Source organism: Eumetopias jubatus, unplaced genomic scaffold (assembly GCF_037043125.1).
Source record: "Eumetopias jubatus isolate StellerSeaLion01/CBP00866 unplaced genomic scaffold, mEumJub1_p1.0 scaffold_7, whole genome shotgun sequence".
Lineage (NCBI taxonomy): Eukaryota > Metazoa > Chordata > Mammalia > Carnivora > Otariidae > Eumetopias > Eumetopias jubatus.
Window position 1 is genome coordinate 28,948,114 of NW_028274813.1, and position 21,884 is coordinate 28,969,997.

The 21,884-nt window shown below is 46.0% G+C and overlaps 1 protein-coding gene across 1 annotated transcript in view; it reads left to right on the forward strand.

Moving 5' to 3' along the window:
• The window catches only part of DPF3 (double PHD fingers 3), a 244,816-nt gene that overhangs the window by 213,241 nt on the left and 9,691 nt on the right, over positions 1-21,884 (forward strand). The window contains exon 9 of the mRNA XM_088024537.1: positions 20,093-20,205. Within this exon, the coding sequence (XP_087880663.1) occupies positions 20,093-20,205 (113 nt within the window). The remainder of the gene's footprint in view (positions 1-20,092; positions 20,206-21,884) is intronic.

Genomic DNA, 21,884 nt, shown 5'->3' on the forward strand with positions numbered 1-21,884 from the left:
TCCCATGTGGCTCCCCGGGCCCCTGTGGGGTGCACACCTGCGGAGAAGCATTGATGCTGTCCAGCTCTGGCCTTCCGGAGGTCAGGCTCCATTGTCCCACAGACTGGGCCCATTTCACATGAGGCTGCATTGGCCCCGACTGCCACTCTGTCCGAGGCTGTTGGGAGCAGAGAGGAGGCCTCAGAGCAGATCCAACAGAGGAGGAAACAGAGTCACCGCCAAGATTTCAGAGCTCCCTCGGGGCCATGTAGGCCTGAGGCTCTGGACTCCCCCTTGAATGCTCTCTTCCTTGGGCCTCCTCCTCCAGCTACCTCCTCTATCCAGTCTCTGTTCCTCCCCTTTTGGTTTTAGGGAACTAATTAGCTTCTTTGCCTCAAAGCTCTTCCAATTCCTCACCTTTAACTCTGCGAGGGTCAGGTTTGGAGGTGGCCTTGACCTGATTTTGCCCTTGGGTAATTCAGGAGCACCTTTAATCCAGGATCCTGGATTAGCTGTGGGGGCTGGGATGACAAGTTCCCCCAAATCCTTACACCACCCTGCAGACTCCTCAGACTCCCTTCATACTCCCCAGCCTGGAGGGGGAACAGGGGATAGGGGTGGGGGAGAGGAAAGCAGGACCTTAGCGCAGGAGGGCAGCCCTCTGACTGGGGAAGCCACCGGATGCTCAGAAGGCCCAGTGCTCCCTGGAGGGTGGCCCATTGGCACCTCAGCCTTCTTGTGTCAGGAGAAGGGTCCCTCCATGGTCTGTCTCCTGTGGCTCAGTGGTATGGTAGTTGCCTGCATGGATGTTGGGATAAGATGTGGCTGTGCATTGTGCAACCCTTTGCCAGGATGTCTTGAGTAGATTCTTCCCTACTCTGAGCTTCAGCTTCTATAAAATGGGGACAGTGACACCTGGGTCACAGGTTGTTTCAAGCGTTAAATGAGGACGTGTGTTCAAAGTGTCTAGCACTCAGGAAGCACCTTGATAAATGGGAACTGTTCGTAGTAATAGTGCTGAATACTCTTCTAGGGAAGACTCAGAGAATTGAGTTTCTACATCTTTTTAAGAATTCAGCCAGAATTCTGGTTGTGTCTCCTGAATACGTAAGAACCCAAATCTCTTTTCTGGGTTCTTACTTCCATTCTGTTACCCATTCCTTCCAGCTTCCTTCCTTGTCTCCCGTCCCCCCCCCCACCCCATGTCCTTCCCCCAGATTTACTAATTCTTCCTCTTCTCACTTCATCTCTCCTCTCTGTTCTCATGATTTCTGGAACCTGTGATCACCTCTTTACTTATTCATGATCCCAAATGCATCCTGGGAGTTCTGAAAGCCGGTGCTATCGGCTTTTCTGCTTGCTATGAGTTCTACCTCCCAGCTCCATGAAGATAAGATAGCCCCCAGCTGCAGGCTCCCCTCCTGCCTTCAGGGTCCCCTGAGATGGGGATTTTCCCACAGTGATCCTTTGCCATCTTGGATCTTTCTTACTTTTAGTCGTTGGGTTTCCAACCACCATGGCAAGCGGTTCTATGAGTCTGGAGCTCAGGGCCCAGGTCCGTGCTGGAGAGATCAATTTGGGAGTTAGAAGTGTGTGGATGATATCTGGGGGAAGTGAGTTTAACTAGATAAAAAGAAGGGTCTAGAGTTAGAGAGAAGACGGGATTCCAGCAAAGGAGATTGATAGGGGGCAGCTGGGGAGGTGGAAGGAAGACAAGAGAGTGCAGACAAGAGAGTGCTGAAAGGGGATGGCCCTTTGGAGGAGTCGGGCTGAAAAGAGGAGCAGAAATTGGGTCCTTGATGGAAGGGATGCTCAGTCAGGGAGGTGTCTTTGAAAGATGGGAGCTCTTACAATGTGTTTGTATGCCAGCAGAGAGAAATTGATGCCAGAGGAAAGAACAGCAGGAACAGAATTCTCAGGGAGGTGTGAGAGGTTGGGATCCAGGCACAATTGGGGGATTAGCCTTGGGTTGGAGCTGGGAGAGTTTGTTTCTAGTAATAGGAGGAGCACAGGTGCAGGGGGCTGGGGGGATGTGCATGGAGAAGAAGAGATCGTTTTATTCTGATCACGAATATATGTTTTTCAATGAAATAAGGAGAGTGTGAGGAAGTGATGCAAGCTATGGGAGACTGGAGAAAATGGAGAGGTGTGGGAGAGTGGTTTGCCCAGGGAGAAATGGGAGTTACTGCCAAGATTTGTGGTTGCCATTTCAATGGAGGCTGGTCAGCACCGTGGCTGGGCTACAGGCACAGAGCAGGCAAGGGTTGAGCTGAACTGGGGTTGGGGGGAGTAGGAAAGAGAGAGGGGGTCCGTAGATATATGCAGAGGTGTGACTTCGAGGATGGGCGTGGAGTCTCTGGATACAGGCGTGCGAGAAGCAGTGCAGGGAGGGTGGTGCGTGGTAAGGAGTAGTGGTCGGAGCTTCCGATGAGGGGAAGGAGTACCGGCTCACTCAGTGAGTAAGGGCCAACCCGGCTCTGACGAGCTGTCCCCTTCTGATGTGGGCTCCTGTGTTCTCCTCTTAAGATGGTTAAATCGACACTAAAATAGAAAATGGTAGAAAGCAATGCTTGTTCTGGGGCTAATTCATTCATCGTTCGTTGCAAGAGTGCAATTTAATTAGGCTGCAAAGATATTCAATGGTTTGTAACACCACAATGGAAATGCCGCCTTAACTCTTTCCTAACACTGGGGTGGGCACTTGGGTCTGTTCTTATTGACACAAAGGAAATATTCTGAGTGCTTTGTTGTCTAAAAGGCTTTATCTTGGGGAGAGAGTGTACGTTGGCCTGAGGCCCCTGAGAGGAAGCAAGGGCCTCCTGTTTATGCACGGGACCCATGGGTCTCTGGCACACAGAACTGCTATCAGGAAGATGTAGCTTATGTCTGGACACTGGCCAGTACGAATTGATGTCTTTTGCATCCAACAATCACAGGACTGTCTGAAACACTTAAGAGTATGTCGACAGTAGGCTATGAGGTTGAGAGAAATACAGAATTTCTGGGAATGAGAATAGAGGCTGCTGGTTGGTGCCAAAACAAAGCAGAAGAGTGGTAAAACCTTGCTTTTTTTAAAAGTGTGTTCCAGTTTAACAAAGCAGTAGCACACACTGTATTGCTGTGATCCTCACATTTGAAGGATGAGGTGGGCAGGAAAGATTCTGGAGCCTCATTTGACCAAGGCAGACTCAGGATCAGAGTAGTTGGTGGACTTGCCTGTGGTCCCATATACCAGCATCGTGGCACAGTTTGCTGATAGGAGGAGAGTCTAGGAGGCGGGGGGGGGGGGGGGGGGCGGTCCCCTGAGTGTGGCCCCAGGACTCCCACCCCTGTCAGGATCTGCATCTCCCCTGGTGTTTCTTATGGGCTCTAAGGTGGGAAAGCTACAGGATCACCACAATGGCATTGCTTTGGCGTGGGGAAATGGGGAGACAAGTGACTGATATTTCCTCTGAGGGCCTTGTGCTCCAAAGGAAAAGGAGAACTTCCCCCTCGAGGCAAGGAAGTGGGGCTGCTTGGGAAGGGGTTGGGGGATTGGGTAGCGTATGCGGCAGTAGATAGGAACCGAACAAGGGAAGCTGATTTGCTCGGCCCACCTGGGGCCTTGGCCACAAAGCAACGTTAGACTTGCCGTGCCTGCTCTGGCCTTGGAGCTCGGCCTCTGACCATGGCTGCAAGGGCCTTCTGCAGGAGATCATGGGCCTCTTTCCTGATGTCACTCAAAGGTGGCACAGTGTGGGTGCCGAGAGTATGTACTGGCTGTGTTCCGGCAGTGCCCCCAGCCTCTTGGCACTTGGGTTTCCTCGTCTGCATTGGTCTTTACAGAAGTGGGGCTGGCCTTGAAGGATGAATAGAAGTTCCAAGGATAGGCAAAAGGAGGGAGTGGTTATTTCATTGATTCTTTTATTCGTGTATGAATTGACAGTTTCCCTCATTCGATGAAAGTTGTTTTGGTGGAGAGCTGGGGAGGGAAGTCAGATTAGAGAGAATGAAGACTGAGTGGGGATCCCAGAAAGAGAAGGAATGGATTTAGGGCAGTGCATCTCAAAATTCACTGTACACACAAGTCACCTGGGGATCTTGTTAAAATGCAGATTTAGGTTCAGAGGTCAGGAGTGGGTGTTTCTAACAAGCTCCCCGGTGATGCTCAGGCTGCTAGTTCATGGACCCCATTTTATGTAGCTGGAGTGTAGACCATCAGCTTGACAGGTTTGGCTGAGGGATAGGACAGAGAGACCTTTGTGTCCAAAAGTGTGAAGTGCAAAAAGAGCGGGTTTTGGGGGGGCTGGGGTGGGAAGAGGGAGGAATCGGCAAGTGCTTTTCTGTGTGGCGGTTGCAATGGGGTGTAGTGGTAGTTGGGTCAGGGTCATGAAAGAAGATGAATCTAAAAAAGGCAGTTGTGACCGGACAGCAAAGAGGCTTGTAATGCTAAGAGCTTACTTCTCGCCCCAGGCAATGAGAGACAGAGGAATTACTTAAGGAGGGGTGAGTTGATACCTCATAACTGCTGGAGTAGTTTTAAAAACTGTTAACCACTATTTAAAAAAAAAAAAATCTCTTTAGAAAGGGTCTTTCAGATCATTTTCTGTGAAAACAGGAGTATGTGACTGTGGGAATACCGCCTGTTCATCCAACCACAAAACAAGGCCACCGTTGGGTTAGTGGTCCTAGTTGTTTAGATAGGGTCTCTGACTCACAGAAAGGGAAATAGGAGTTAAATATTTGACTGGTGAGCTTCTTAAGGCTTGAATCCTTAATTCTCACAGGAGCCTTTTAACCTATTAAGCTTACCAGCTTCCAGCTCAGAGGTAGCAGCTCTTTTCTTTTTATATGAAAACTCAGACTGGTCATGGTTGCTTGGAGTGCTGGGCTAAGAAGGATCCGAAGGTCTCAGCCATGAGGACAGGAAGAGAATGTTGAATTGATTAGTGATGTCTGCCATGAGTATGGGATGGAAAAGTGGTATATGTGCCACATATTTAGCTATCTCTGAAGGGAGGTTAGGTTTCTGGTGATGTATTCCTCATTCTCTCATTCCTATCCTTCAGGTGAACCAGGGCCATTTCAGAGATACTCATTTCATTTCCCTGGTTGTGTAATGGAGTTGACCATCACTTACCCAGAAGGGCTTTGTGAGTCTTCCAACAGTTGTGAGGCTCTGGTCCACATTTACAAACTACCAGGAAAAGCTCTCCTTCTGCGGTACTCTGACATCGATGGGTATTATTGTACTGAATAAACTACTTGTCTTAGAGCATCATTTCTATTAAATCTGAAGACAGATGCTGGTAACTGGAAATAGCCATTGATTTGCTTTCTCTTGTACTATCTCAACTCCTTAATTTATCTGGAGGAAAAAATAAAGCCCATGTAAAATCAACTCTCCAGCTTTCTAAGTAAACAGCAAGATCAATCTTATTCATGAATTTGTTGGATAAATGTTTGTTTGATTATAAAGAAAGGCAGATTAATCTTGAATGAGAATTTGGCTGGTGGAAAATGATCTATGAGCTGGACCGAGTGACCAAAGATGCAGGAAGAGTGCAGAGCTGGTGGTGCCTTTGTGCTGGAGGTTGGAAGCAAATGCAGAGTTAATACAAGGCCAGACTGTGCTGGGTTTTGATGTAATCCCATGGAGCCCAAGGATATTTTTCTTTTGAGCAGCGTTGGTTCAGTGTGATTTTTGTCTCCTTATTGCCTAGAGTGTTGAAGGACATCAGGGAACTTGGGTGTTTAAGGGTCTTGGGTAGGAGGCTTCAGGGGAGGCTGGCTGTCACCATCACCATATTCACTTTCCATTCTCCTGCCATCTCAGTTTGGAAAGTGAACTAGTGACTCGGGGAAATTGGGGGATGAAGAGGGAGGAGGATTGGGAGGAGTCGGCGAGTCTCTTTTGGGGTTTCCGGGTGGAGGATAAGGGTTATAGGCGTCGTGACTGCAATACAGTCTGGCGAATGCAAGAAGCAGGGCCCTTTTTGTCTGCTCTTTTGTTCCTCTCCTAAATAAAGTGAAAAAGGAACACTCCTGTCCTTTCTTGACTTGACAGTGTAATGGAGGTGTCTGGGCCTGTTGTGAAATTGGCTCTGGTTGCCAGATGTCTTTTTGTGCTTCTCTCAGAGGCTCCACCTGGAGAGCTGATGATGGGCAGTCCACTCAGGGTAGCTCTAGGGAGGACTTGGACAACCGGCTCCAAACGGCCAGCAGGACTGAGAGGGATGGTGAGGAGGGAAGAGGGGAATGATTCCTTCCTTCTCTAACCTCTGGCAGAGGAGCTGTAGCTAGTGAGGTCAGGGACCTCTGTCGAGATTCTTAGGAGCCAAAGCCCAGTAATGCCACCAGAGGCTGCTGGCCTACTTCTGGCGGCCTCCAGGGCCCCTTTATATGGGCCAGACTGGCTTACTCCTGGGCCATTCTTCCTCAGGGATTTCCAGGATTTGTCACTGCGAGACGGTAAGGACTTGACGCCTTGCCCCATGTGAGGAAGCCTGGCTTTCTGAGAGATTTTGCTCGAGGTATGGAACACTGAGGCCCAAAAAGGCCTTAGGGGAGAGCTAGTCCACCTTTGGGTGGTACAAGCTGAGGAAACCGAGGTACAGAGAAATTCAGTGACCGACATTACTGTGCCTTAGCAAACTTCTTGGGAATAAAAGGGGAAAATGCTGTTATGTTTAACAGCTCAAAGTAAGAAGCTGAAATGAAGTTGGGCAGCTGCATTCGGGTCAGCCATCTTGGAACGCCATGTAGTGAGAAACCGCAGGGTGAAGTAAAGTGTCCAGAAGACTAGCGTGTGAAGACATGGATGCTAGACTAGCCCTGTGTCCACTGGTTGCTGCCTGCCTGAGCCATTCTGAGCTGCAGTTTCCTCACCTATAAATCAGAAACATTTATATCTGTCTTGTCTACCTCACAGGATTGCTGTCCCCACAACAATGAAATCAATAATTTCATCAAATGAAACCATGACTTGAAAACATTAGGAGTAATGTTAATGATCATTTAGCTATGCAAACACTGCTTTCTTTAGGCCAAAGTACTGGCTGTAGGTTGTTGCTCTGCTCATATCAGTTTGTTGAACTCCCAGGAAGTCCCTGACTTTCTAAAATGGAGGACTTGTTCCAGGGAATCTGAACAGAAAGGTTGTGGGAGGTGAGAGGTAGACTCTGGCAAGTGGAAGGAGGATGGAGCAGGGTGACGCTGAGACAAGGGTGTGGAGAACAAGATGAGAGGCCAAAGGCAGCAGCTTGTGCAGTGGAGAAGGGCTCTCTGGCCCACACCGGGCCAACAGGTTGGGCCCAGGAAGCTGTGGATGTGCTCCCATTGCGTTCTGAGTCTTCACATCTATCCACTTCTTTTTTATTCTCTTTTGTTCTTCACATCTATTCACTACATCATCCTTTAAATTATCTTCATTCCCACTCTTAGCTCTTTTAAAGAAGATTTATTTAAAAAATAACAGCCCTCCATGCAAGAGAGGAAATGAGATAAAATCCCAAACCCCACTTGGGCCTTCATTATTCAGTGCTGGGCCTCACTGTGGCTGGGATCCTGCCTAGGCAGTAGTCCTGTCAAATGTCTGGCTTTTCTAGAGCCTTCCCATCCGACCCGTTACTGTTCCTCATTTGCTGGTATATTAGTTATCTCTTGCAAATTACTCCCAAACTCAGCAGCTTAGAGCAATAAACATTAGCTCATAGTTTCTGAGGGTCAGGAATCCGGGAATGGCTTCGCTGGGTGGTTTTGGCACATGTTCTTTCATGATGTGGTAGTCAAGATGTTGGATGGGGCTGCAGTCATTTTGAGGCTTGACTGGGGCTGAAGGAGTCACTTCTAGGCTTGCTCACATGTTGTTGATGGGCCTCCATTCACCTCCATTCATCTCAGGCTGTTAGATTGAGGGCCTCAGTTCTCTGCTGGTTGTTGGCCAGAGGCCAATCTCACTTCCTCGCCATATGGACCTTCCCATTGGGCACCTTGTAATTCAGCCGCTGACTTTATCTAGAGTGAGATGGGGGGGAGGGAGGCAGGGAGGGTTGGGGAGATGGGAGGGAGAGACCAAAATGGAAACCTGAGTTGTCTTTTTATAACTCCGAATTTGCATAGTGTTACTTCCTCTTTTACTGTTATTTGTTAAAACAAGTCAAGTCCAGCCCACATTCAATGGTTGGGGGAACCTCTTGAAAAGAGGAGGATCAAAGAATTTGTGGGCATTTTAGAAAAGCACCACAGTCACCAACATTGCTGCCTGGTGATTGTTTCCATTCTCCCCTGTCCTCACCATTCAGTTTGACCCGGTGCTGCTCTCCTGCCTGTGCCACCAACCTCCCCCCTGGATCTGGGCATTTCTAGAGAATACGAAGGTGCCCTTGACCAGACTCAGGGCTGTGAGAGAACCTGGACCTGCCCCAGCCTTGCAGGCAGGGCTCTGAAACCAGGGACTGAAGAGCTTCAATCCAAGGTCAGAGAGAAAGAACTGGCTTCCAGAGACTTGATGCATCTCCTGGCACAAAGATGGAAACTGATCCTGGCAGGGCCTAGCTTTGACCATGGAGCCTCCATCAAAAAATGACCCCTGCTGTCAGTGAATGGAATCAGATATTCCTGAGATGATTTCATATGGCGTTTCCAAACTTCACAGTGAAGGACAAAGCCTGTGGAAGGGGAAGCATGTTGTGAGAGAAGCTTCTTGTGAATTCTTCCCTCTATAATGCTGAAACCATCCAGTCATCCAGAGAGGCGCCAGGGCGCACTACTCCCAGAGACCACTTTATCCAGTTTCAATGACCAATGGCTTGCTTGGTGTAACATGTTCTCTTCGGTTCTTATATTACTTCATCTCTCACTCGATGCTGTGATCCTCCCTTCCCTTTTCTTGGATGCCATGCAGGGCTCCCTCCAGGCTCTCCTGGCCCTTTTGTGACCACATTGTCTCTGTCTTTCTCACCGAGTTCTCTTCTTGATGCCCTGGGATGCCTTCAGTTCCGATGGTTACCCTCCTGCCTCCTCCCAAGGCGATCCTTTTTACTTTTCCTCTGTGGTCTCTCCCCAAGTATCTCATCAAGTACCAAGGTTCCATTTACCACCCACACCTGATGATTTCTAAATTGACATCTCCAATCTGTCTTCTCTCCTGAACATTGACCCACATTTTCTCACTGACACCTGGACATCTTCACCAAACAACAGATGCCATGTGTTGAAACTGACTCTATGTTACCCTCTGCAAGCCCACCATCCCCATCTCAGCTAATGGTGTGGCCCACCCACTCTGTGGCCCAATCTGGGAATCTTGGTGTCATCTTTGACTCCTTCCTCTTGCTCACGCCTGTGTCTAGCCGGCATCGTGTCCTGTTGACCAATTCTACGTCTCAAATGTTTCCCACATTTATCCCCACAGTTACAGGACTGGTTCTGGACTAGTGTCCCCACTCTGGAACCTAAGCTCCACGTTAATAGGAGCTTTTGTCTGTTTAACTCTTTGCTTAGCACTTCCCACAGTGCCTGGTACATCGTAAGTGCTCAATAAAAGTTTGTAGAATAAATGGATACTGTAACTGGTCATCCCGCCCTAGCCATCTCTACTACATCTGTCCTCCGCCCTACCACCATTTTTCCAAAGCGTGTGTACAAGCAAATCGGGTCCTTGTTTAAAAATCTCTGAGGATTCGGGGCGCCTGGGTGGCTCAGTTGTTAAGTGTCTGCCTTCGGCTCCGGTCATGATCCTAGGATCCTGGGACCGAGCCCCACATCAGTCTCCCTGCTCGGCGGGAGGCCTGCTCCTCCCTCTCCCACTCCCCCTGCTCGTGTTCCCTCTCTTGCTGTCTCTCTGTGTCAAATAAATAAATAAATAAAATCTTTAAAAAAGAATCTCTGAGGATTCCTCAGTGCCTGTAGAAGCAAATTCAGATCTTCATGCCTGCATAAGGGACCTTTGACAGTCTTTCTCCTTATCTTTTTAGCATCATGTTTTGCCACTTGCCTTTTCTCCTGCTCTCCTTGAGCCACTCTGTTTTGCTTAAGTGGACCATGCACCTTAAATTTCCTGATATTTCTTCTCCCTATAATGCTCTTTTCTCTCTTTTTTTCCACTTAGAAAATTCCTCTTCATCCTCCAAGGCCCAGATCAAATGTTACCTCCTCTCCCTGGCTTTCCCCAAGTCCCCCATTATTTATTCCTTCTCCATCTGTAAGCACTTTATTTGTTCCCCTATTATAGCACTTAGTATATTATATTACAGTCATTTTTTAAAAAAATATGACCTATAATAGTTATTTGTTGCTGTATAACAAATTACCCCCAAACCTAACAGCTTAAAACAATAAACATTTATTATCTCATAGTTTCTGTGGACAGGAATCTATGTGGTTTAGCTGAGTGCCTCTGGATCAAGGTCTCCCATGAAGTGGCAGTCAGCTTGTCATTTAGGGCCATGGTCTCATTTAAAGCCTCGATGGGAGAGGATCCAATTCCAAGCTCACTCACATGGTTGTGGCAGGATTCATATCCTCCCAGGCTATTGGACTGAGGCCTCCGTTTATTTGTCGCCATACGGACCTCTCCAGAGAGCATCTCACAACACAGCAGCTGGCTTCCCTTAGACCACTTTGTGAGAAAACATAAGAGAGGGTGCCAATGATGCAAGTCACGGTCTTTTTATTACTCAGTGTTAGGAGGGAATACCATCACTTCTCATATTCTACTTGATACAGGTGAGTCAGTAAGTCCAGCCCACACTCAAGGGGAGAGAATTATACAAGCTTATAAATACCAGGAGAGGGGGGAGTTTTGGTGGCCATCTTATAGGCTGCCTATCATACCTCCTAAACTTGAGCTCCTCAAGGCAGGATCCATGTCTCATCTGTCTTTGAAACTTCATCATTTATACAGTTCCTAGCACTTAGTAGGTGCTCAGTGAATTCGGTCAAATTAAATAGAATTATTTTTCTGTAAGAACCTGATCACAGTCAAGTAAACTGCAGCCAGAAGAACCCACTAAAAAATAGACTAAAAATGATTTAAAAAAATGTAAAACAAAGTGTCTAAGGGTCACAGGCATACTGTCAGTCCTCTGCTTCTAGGCACTTCTATGATTGCTTCCCAGTTTCACATAGAGAAAGACAAAAAAGCAAGAAAGTATCTTTTTCCTTTTGGCTTGGTACAACTCTGAAATATTTTTGAAAGAAATAAATTAATACCATCTCAAAGGTCCTCAGAGAACTCAAGAACTTAGACTACTCATGAATCCATCTTCCAGTTCATGGAAGATCAGCAGCTGGAGGATATAGGTAATCACGTGTTGATGAAGCACCACTCTTTTCCACCAGCTATCCGTCACTTACACTACAAAACCCTCACGAAGGAAGCACAGGGATTACAGGGTCTCCAATCTGAGCAACAGTTTCTTCTTCAGGCTCACTTTTCCAAGGTAAACCCAGAGCCTTTAGTGAAGGTCCATGGCTGGATGCTCCTGATGTCCAAAGAGGCCTGAAATGCACAGCCTATGTCAGAGACTCATACCTGATGCTGATGTTGGGGTCTGGACAGTGATTCAGTCTGGCCTCCACACACGTGTGGAGCAAGCATCACCAGCAGATGGTTGCCTATAATCTATAATTCCAGCTAAAGATTTGAAAGGCGGGTCAACCTGAGTTGCTTCGTTCCAATGGTTACACTTCCCCCTCCTCCCAACGAGGTCCTTTTTATTTTTTACTCTGGGTCTTTCCCTGAGTATCTCACCAAGTGCCAAGGCTTCATCTACTACCTGTACCTGATGACTTCTGAATCTACATCTCTAACCTCTCCTGTCTCCTGAATATATGTTGGTGACTCTCTTCTTCCACTGGCTGCCAGGCAATACCGGCCCCCTGTCCCATGACCAGCTCAACCCAGATCTAATATTCTTCACATATGAAAACTTTCCCAAGGCCTCTGCCTGCAGATTCATTGACAACACATCTGAATAGCCCCACCTTATTGCATGGGTGTAGGTGGTGAGGTTGATGAGAAGTGCTTTAGGTTTCTAGATTTCTTTTGCCTTCTTTCATGGTATTGGACTAGTATACTGGGCTAGCCCAGTGGAAAAGTTGACACGAATTCTAGCAGTACTAACTGCTTATTTTAATTTCCTTCTTAGTTTTTTTTTTTCACTTTGAATTTTAGCTGGCAAACTTTAGAAGACTTGTTTATCCCACCAACCAGATGGGCAATTTGGGATTAATCGTATCTCTAAAAATACTGTTTATGAATGCATAGGCAAGGCCACAGCTTTGTGGATAGCGGATTTTTATCCTTTCATTTAATATATTGAAAAACTAATGTTCAGAGAGGCAAAATGACTTGTCCAAGGGACTCAGATGCTGCAGTAGATCTCAAATTGTGGTACTTACCCCATGTGGATAGGGTTTGGTTTTTCTCACTTATTGGATCCCCAGTGCCCAGAAAAGTGCATACCACATTTATCTATTCAACAAATACTATTAGGGAATGAGTAAATGGATAAATTATCATTGGTCCTCAGCTGTGGTGATGAATTAGGGATGCTGGTATCATTACTGTGGTTCTTGACATCTTTATAGTGCTGTGCCTTGGCCCTAACCTGGGCCAGTCAGGTAAGTTATAGAAATCCAGGTCAAGTCTGTCTCATTCCATTATTTCACTTTAAGAGGATCAACCACATGCCTTCAGGTTTATAGATGAGACTCTATTTTGGACCATTCTTGACCGTGAAAACTTTGGGGGATGGGGGAGGAATTTCTAGGGCCCTTTGAGAATGGTTCCATGAGCTCTTAGCTATTTGGCCCATTAAATGTGTCCCTAATGCTTTTGCACAAATGTGCTTTCTGTAGTTATTGATAATAATGACCAGTGCAACAGTCCCTGTGGTTTGCCTCCCACATAGTGCTTGGGTGCCCTAGAGTTTGGCAGCTTTGAGGGAGGATAAGCAGACCTCTAAGACTAGTTGAATTTGCTGCACAGTGAAGGGTTTGCTCAAGCAAAAGGCAGCGAGGGCTCACACCATCATTTATTTTTAATGCATTTTTGTTTGTTTGGTCTTTACCCTTTCTACTCTCTTTCTCTTCTTTGTCCTCTTTGAAGTACATTAAAAATGATAAGAAAAAAAAAGGAGCTATGCAGGTGCCTCTGGAATGCTATTGTGATAATCGATTTGTGGCTGTCTTAGCGTTAGAAGTAACGCTGAGGCAGATGAGAGTTGAATCTGCAGACCATGGCAGAAGGTTTACAAAGCAGGGCTTGGGAAAGAATCTATGTGAAGAAGCAGTGCCTGGTTAACATATGTCATAATATATGTGTGCAGAGGTTGAATTCTTGATTGCTCAGAATTGGTTCACCCCTTTACAGATGAAGTATAATGACTGAGAGCCTCATTCCCTCCACCTGACAACCTGGGTCTCAAAGTGGAGGTTGATAGAAAGAAGGAGTGAGGGAGAGAAGTAGACGGAGGGAGAGACAGAGACAGAGAGAGACAGAGAGGAGTGAGGGAGAGAGAGAATAAATGAGAATGAATGGATCTGATTGAATGAGAGGCTTCCCAAAGTGAGCTACTAATATTTTTTTTCTCCTCAAATTACTCTTTAGCATGGATGATTCCAATTTGACTGCACTTTGCATAATTCTTCAGCTAAAGCGTCTTATATAGTTTTGCAATATGTAAATATTAGAAGTTTTATGTGTGTATGAATATAGAGAACTGTTAGAAATTTGAACCAAATTATTTTTTAATGAATGCCCACAGAGACTTGTTTTTGGTGCTATTTCAGACTGGAATTGATCCTACGTATTTTATATAATGTAATTTCTTTTTTTTTTTAAAGATTGTTTATTTATTTACTTGACAGAGAGAGAGATCCAGCGAGAGATGGAACACAAGCAGGGGGAGTGGGAGAGGGAGAAGCAGGCTTCCCGCTGAGCGGGGAGCCCGATGCGGGGCTCGATCCCAGGACCCTGGGATCATGACCTGAGCTGAAGGCAGATGCTTAACGACTGAGCCACCCAGGTGCCCCTTGTATAATGTAATTTCTATAAACTAAGCATCATAAGAAGCACAATTTGAGGTTTGCACTTATTTGCCTGGGAATCATGGGTATTTAGGCTTTTCTTTCCTGAGAAATTAGTTTTTTTAAGAGATCAACATTGATAAATAAGGTAATAAAACATAATTAGGTGTTTATAATTTCACAATGAATAAATAATAGACTATGCTAGTCCACAGTTATTTGTATCTGTTTTATTTATATTTTCAGCACATACCTAGCGAGATAATGTTGTGTCTGTGTGTGTTTTTTTTTTTTCCCCTGGAGCTGTAATTTAATCAGCAATGTGGCTTAGCCTAGTCCAAATTAAATATTGGTGATGATGAAATAAAAAACTCTTTTAATAAGGACCATAATATAAGAGACACATGTCACAGCCCCGTGTCCAGTTTTGCCCAGGGTTTGTTGACAATGAACTGCGTTTTTCTCAGTGTGCTGAATATCTATAGAGTGACATTGACTGGTTAATGACTTCTGTTAGCTTCTAAGTCACAATTGTAATGTGAGCTTAATCAACAAGGCCAGTTTAGATATTTTTGTCCCTGAAAGGTTGGAAATATCCATGTGTGTGGGCAGTTGTACATGAGCATGTGTAGGAATAGGCAGCTCTGAGTGTGAAACTGGTTTTTGCCTGGATATTTATCCACGTGCCTTCTAAGTCAAATACCACGAAATCCCATTTGCTGTCCCTGGCACTTCTCCATCTCTGGTCCAGGGATTCTGAAAAGACATGAGTTGTGTTCTTTGGGTGGTGAGGGAGCAGTTGCTGCTTTCAGATGCTGGCCTTCTCTCTTTCACTGAGCTCAGCAGACTCTAGTGTCAGTCACTCCAGCCTCCTGGATGGGCTTCTTTCTCAGAAGCTTCTTACACCCTGCTGGTTTCCTCTTTCTTCCCATCTTCTGAAATAGCACCCTGAAGCCAAATTCCTATTGTCTGTGAAAGCCTTGTTGAGAAGTTACATTTCCTGCACATGGTGGCCATGTGTTAAATTTTTTCCCAATGTTTACGGAGGATTGAGGTCAATTTTGCAAGAGGTTAGCGTTGGATTAGGAATGCGTCTTCACACCAAGTCACTATAGGACCAACTAAACAAGCAGGCAGAAGGTTTACTGAACCCTCCTGATAGAACGAATTTGGCGGAACACTCAGGAAGGACGTGGTTTCTGATGATCTGGCTGGGATGAATCATGCACCGTGCACCGCTTTCTAAATTCATTTTGGTAATTGGAATTTTATAAATGTCCTGTTGAATCATTTCGCCCCAGGGGACCTGGGAAGGGTTGTTTCCCCTTCACTCCACCGGGCTAGTTGAATAGCAATACAGGTATTCCTTGCTTTAAGAAAACTGGAGATAAGAAAAAAAATCTACATTTCCAAGCAAATGCCTCAGAGACTGATAGTTAACTTTACAAAAGAGTTAAGCTAGGAATCTTTAAGTAGTGAGTGACTCTAAGTCACAATTGTTCTACAGCAGTCTGTCTCTTTTTTTCTACCCTTGAATTGGGAAGACTGTATCTACTGTCTTACTTCCAAGGATTTTAGGAAGTAGTTCTGGGCAAAAATAAGGAGTTCTAGCAGTCAAACTTAGAAATGGGCTACCAGCACTTTCCTTAGAAACTTTTCCCTTTGTCCTTTGTCCCAGTGTGCATTGTTTCAGTCATTTCCACGGCAGATAAGAGTATTCTTACAGTTTTATTTGGCAAATGACTTTTCCAGTTATTGGAGATGGGCAGTAGGCAGCCGACCTGTTACGGTAACACAGAGGATTTAGTTCTGGACATAATTTTTGCACCTGCTAATGGCTGCTTGGGTGACTTAACGTCTTGTGCCTCAACCTCCCCAGCTAAGAAGTTGCATCCCCAACTTTCCTCTCGAACTTCAGTGATGCCTGAGTTCTGAGCTGATCTGAGCTGAGCTCTACAGCCAGCACCGAGGCTGGTCTTATTTCTACATTTTACTGGAAGTGTTGGGAGTTGGGAGGAGGCTGTGTGAATTTTTGTTCCCTTCCTTTGGGTTGGAAGGTCTTTCCTGGAGGCTGATGACTTTCTCAAGACAGGAACACGGAAAAAGCCCATGGGATTTTTTTTCAGAGACTTCCAACAGGGGTTTCCAAAACCCATTTGCTACTGTTCACTGATCCAAAGCTATCCCAGAAAATGTCTCCAGAGCTTGGCCCAGTGGTCTAAGAGAACTTGAACATGGAATTAGCTCTTAATAAATATTTGTGGAATGTTGTTGGCACAAAACACACATACCACCCTCCATCCCTACCCACAGAGGCAGCTCCACATGCGCATTCGACTACTGAATTCCATGCCATGTTCTGGAATGTGCTGGCCTTCCTTCCAGGGAAGATGACACTACTGGAGTGTTATTATTAGTAGGGCAGCTTTTGCTCTGATCTGTCAACACCCCCTCACTCCGGGTCTTTATTAAGCAATGACAAACTCAAGAACCTGTGGCAGTCAACACAACTGACCACCCTCTCCTTGCAATCTCTTCTTTTGGTTGCTCTCACCCCATGTTTTCAGTTTGTGTCTACCTCTTTGGCCATCCTTCCCAGTTTCCTCTCTTTGTCCTTTCTTTTCATTGTTAAATAGTTGAGTATAGGACTCCTCTACATGCAGTCCTACACCTTTTTCTCTCTCTTCTCTTCTCTTCTCATCCTTTCTCGTCTCTTTTCCCTTTTCTTAGAAAACTTCATTGGTTCTCACGGTTTTGATGACCACCTATTTTGCAATGGCTCCTAAATTTTTACGTCCAACCCACATTTCTCTTTTGTGTTAGAAATCCATATGTTTGACTCTCCACTTGACATTTCCACCAGCAGTCTCCCAAACTTGGCAGGTAATCAATATGCCCCAAACGGAGTGACCCCCTCCCCGACCACAAGTGCTTTCTCTACGCTTTCTATACTCTTTCTCATCTGAGGACGTTTCTCTCTAACCCACCCAGTTTCTTAGGTCAGAAACTTGAGACTAGACTATGTCTCATTATCCCCACACTCTCAACCTTATAACAGTGGTCGAATCCTATCAATTATTTCTTTACCATTCTGAAATTTCCACCTTGGCTTAAGGATCCTTGTCTCTCCCCCAGTAGACGCATCGGCCTTCTAACTGGCTTCCTGGCAGCAATTCCTGCATCTCTTCTTTCCCCTGCCCCCTACAATTTCTTTTCTTAGACAGAAGCTTCTTCCTTCCTTCCTACCTTCCTTTTTGATGATTTAAATCTTCATTTGTGCTTTCCTTATTTAAAAATATCTTTTCAACTTTCTATTTTGAAATGATGATAGCTTCATAGAAAGTTACAAAAATATATTATAGAGAGGTCCCATGTACCCTTCACTCAGTTTCCCCCAATGGTAACAGCTTACGTAACTACAGTACACTCTCAAAACCAGGCAATTGACATCTATGCAATTATTCATATTTTACCAGTTTTACATATAACACGCGTGCATGGTGCTTATGTGTGTATGCGTATGGCTCTGTGCAATCTTACCACATATATAACCACCACCACCACCACCAAGGTACAGACTACTTCATCACCCCAAAGATCTCTCATGCTAAAGAATGCTCCTTTAAGGCACAATGTGATCCAGTCACTGCCTTGCTTAAAACCCTTTAATGAGGGGCGCCTGGGTGGCTCAGTCAGTTAAGCATCTGCCTTCCACTCAGGTCATGATCCCAGAGTCCCGGGATGGAGCCCTGTATCGGGCTCCCTGCTCAGTGGGGAGCCTGCTTCTCCCTCTCCCTCTGCTCTTCCTCCTGCTTGTGCTCTCGCTCTTGCTCTCTCAAATAAATAAATAAAATCTTTTTTTTTAAAAAAACTCTTAATGATTTTAAAGCCCTAAATCCTTAAAAAAGTGCTATAGGTGCTTGTGTAATCTGGCTCCAGCTACTTCTCCAGCTGCCTCTCACCGACCCCCACCCACCCCCACCCGCCAGCCCAGCTAAGTCCTCTTCATCTGTCAGGTATCAGCTTTAAACATCTTTCTCAGAAGTTTTCCTTGACATCTCTGACTAGGTGAGGTTCTCCTGTGGTTTGTTTTCATTATGATTTTCCTTCATGGAACCTATCACATGTTTGTAAGTAATAGATATGCATGTGGCTTATTAATTTGAGCTCTCTCTGGCTGGACTGGAAGGGTTTGGGTGCCTTGCTCTCCACTGTGTCTTTTCTGTCTACTGCAAATGGCTGGGCTAGCAGGTGCTCAGTGAATGCCTGTTAAGTTCATGAACAATTATCGCAAGTCAGCTGGCTGTGGCTGAGATGTGGCCTGAGGCCATAGAACTGGATAAAGTCAACTTGCATATATAGGTATCAGTTCTGTGGACTCATCTTCAACCTTCCCAAGGGTGCTGTGTCTGAAACCTGGGCGTCATGGCCCACAACACTCAGAACCTCAAGCTGGTGTTTTCTCTATTACTCCTACCCCAGTATTGTCTCTGAGAGATTGGAATAGAGAACAACTCTGGCCAGTGTTCTTCTTAGACAGATCTTTGAGATGATTTCAAGAATATAAGCTGGATAGTCATCTAGCCTTGTTTCCCTTTGGGATCATTGCCGTGGTGTCACTTTGAGAGGGTTATTGGTTCAGAGCTGTGGGAGCTCCTAAGTTGGATGGCACCTGGTGAGTACTTGGAAGGCTTTTAGATCTGCTTTCTCCTGATGCTTCCCTGTGTTCCTTGCTAAGTGTCCCCCATGCTCCCCACTGATGAGTCATGTCCATCCCACCCTTACTCTCTCAGAGACAAGTCAGTGGGGTTTGCATTTGTGGAGCCTCATAGTTGAAGGATCCTTACTTTGACTGAATAGACAGTATGTTCCCAAATGACCACAATGTAACCAGCTGTCTGAATATTTGGAAGGGAGGAAATGGGGGCCTCTTGCTAGGATGTGGCTTTGCCAAGCGGTGGTTGTACCATATGGGGTCCTGAACATCTGTGGAGGGTACTAGGTGGGTGGGACTAACTCTAACTGGTGTCCCCTCTCTGTAGTATCCTGCTTTAGAAGCACGTTTCCTTGCGTGCAAGGAGCAATGCAATGCACTACGTGGTTGGTTTGGCAGAGTTGGGAGCTCTGGAGATGGGTGGCCCACAGCAGTAGGCAAAGCTTTCAGTTCTCTTGTGACAGACTCAGTTATGGGCTTTGTCCTGGGCGCTCTGGGCAGATTCCTGCAAAACCTGGGAACATCATCCAAGTTTCTCTTCCCTGCCAAATAGAAGGTCAAGGGTCTTCACATTCTGTACCTCATAGCTGTCCTCTCAGTGCTGGCATCTCTCTTTTGGGTGGGCTGTGGCTGTGAACAGAGTCCAGTGATGGGCCACCGGGGTTTTGTGCTCTAAGGTCACAGCTTAATGTCCTTCCCCGATTTGCTGTTGGTTCGGCTACCATGATACTTGGGATGGAGAAGAGTAAGGACCGGTGGGTAGACCTGGTCCTTGCCATGCTCTGGTGCTGCACTTCTTTGCTGTGCCTGCCAGGCCACTCTCCCTGTGGTTTCTGTTGCCAGGCAAGGCGTGGACTTCTGCTGGTCTCCTGGGCATTGGCAAGGATTCTTTAGATAACAGCGCAGTGCCTCCCAGTGCCCTTGAGCTCTGCCCTGGGAAACCTCACATGCTCCCTCTGACCTCCTCCCCTGTGCCCAGAGGCAGTGTGAACACCTGTGCAGGTGGGAAGGCCCAGCTCTAAACAGCTCTGAAGGGTTGCTCCTGCCACGGTTGATGCTGGGGCTTGGGGAGAAGTTTTGGTGTCATTCACAGTGCTCCCTTGTGCAGAGCACGCTGCAGTTTCCTTCACCACTCTCTGTCCTCATCAACTGACTGCACCTGCAGGGGGACACATCTCTAAGTGTTAATGCCATTTCTCTCTTGGGCCTCGATCTGATGCAACTGCAGGTGGTTGGGGCGTGTGGGTAGGGCCCCCGTTTTTTCCCAGCTTGTGCTAACCCGCCCTCCCTCCAAGGGGGGCATCAGTGTGTTTTTGGTTAAAGCGATGTCAAGGGGTGACAGGTCAGATCCTCTGACCCTAATGCTGCCATTTCTGCTTCTTGCAGGTCACCCAACCTGCCTGCAGTTCACCCTGAACATGACCGAGGCCGTCAAGACCTACAAGTGGCAGTGCATAGAGTGCAAATCCTGCATCCTCTGTGGAACCTCGGAGAATGACGTGAGTTTGGGACTTCCCTTGCAGGATCTGGGAGTCCTTAGAGGGCTGGAGAAGAGGGTGGGACTCTTGTCACTGGGCTCCTGGAGAAATGTTAGCCCCCTGCCCCTTGCCTCCAGGACCTTGGGATCCTTGCCTCCAGGACCTTGGGATCCTTGCACAACAGGGACCCTCGGTACTCTTTGTGCCTGTGAGGAGAGGTGCAGGAGATGATGGCCAGAGGCTGCCTCACTGGCCATTTGCCCTCGAGGGTTCGGTGATAGACAGTGGTGCCTGCTGCTCCTGGTTGGGATGTGCTCGACCGTTTACACCACATTCCAGAGTACGTGATCTCATTGGGTCTAAATGTTAACTATAATCAATGCAGAATTAAAAAAAAAAACACTTTCTGTTATAGACAATTTCAAACTTATGCAAAGTTGCAGAAATAATGAAACTGATGTAGCCTATCACCAGCTTCAACTCTGATCAATACATGTCCAATTTTGTTTTATAAATACTCCTACCTCCTCCCACATAGTTCCAGTCACAATATCACTTTACCTGCCAATATTTCATAGGTTTATCAAAAAGAAAAGGACTTACTTTTTAACAAAAATAATGATAAAAATGTTAACGCAGCTAAAAAAATCGATAATTTTTTAATATAATCAAACAGCCAGTTAACATCCTAATTGCTGCAATTGTTTTAAATGTTGCCTTGTCTTAAATATTTTTTATTATAGCTTATTTATTTGAATCAGGATCCACGTGAGGCCCGTACATTGTGACTAGTTGATATTTCTTTTTGGTGGGGGAGGGAGGGGCACAGAGACAATCTTAAGCTGGCTCCACACCCAGCATGGAGTCTGAAGTAGGACTCCATCTCACAACCCTGAGGTCATGACCTGAGCCAAAATCAAGAGTCAGATGCTTAACCGACTGAGCCACCCAGGCGCCTCTATTTTTATTTATTTTTTTTTAGATTTTATTTATTTATTTGAGAGAGAGTGAGAGAGAGAGTACGAGGTGGGGGGAGGGTCAGAGGGAGAAGCAGACTCCTGGCTGAGCAGGGAACGTGATGTGGGGCTCAATCCCAGGACTCCAGGATCATGACCTGAGCAGAAGGCAGATGCTTAACTGACTGAGCCATGCAGGTACCCCTGGGCACCCCTATTTTTAAAGTTTCTTTTAATATGTAGTTTTCCCCTCCATTTTGCTCTCTTTTTTCCCTTTGATGTTGAATAAATCAGTTAGGGGCGCCTGGGTGGCTCAGTTGTTATGCGTCTGCCTTTGGCTCAGGTCATGATCCCAGGGTCCTGAGATCAAGCCCTGCATCTGGCTCCCTGCTCAAGTGGGGAGCCTGCTTCTCCCTCTCCCTCTGCTGCTCTCTCTCTCTCTCAAATAAAAAATAAAATCTTAAAAAAAATCAGTTAATTTGTTCAATAGAGTTTTCAGGACTGTGTTTTTACAGACTGCATCCCTGTAGTGGTGTTTGACATTTCCCTCTGTCTCTTATGTTTTTTGTACATTGATGTTTATAACTAGAATCCTGATCAAATTCGGGCTCTTTCTCTCTATCTATAATATAAAAAATATATTATATTATGTGTAGGCCTTGATTTGATTTTATATATGTATATATAAAATTATATATACTTATATATCTCAAGACTACTTCATAAATAGTGGTGTATTTTTCT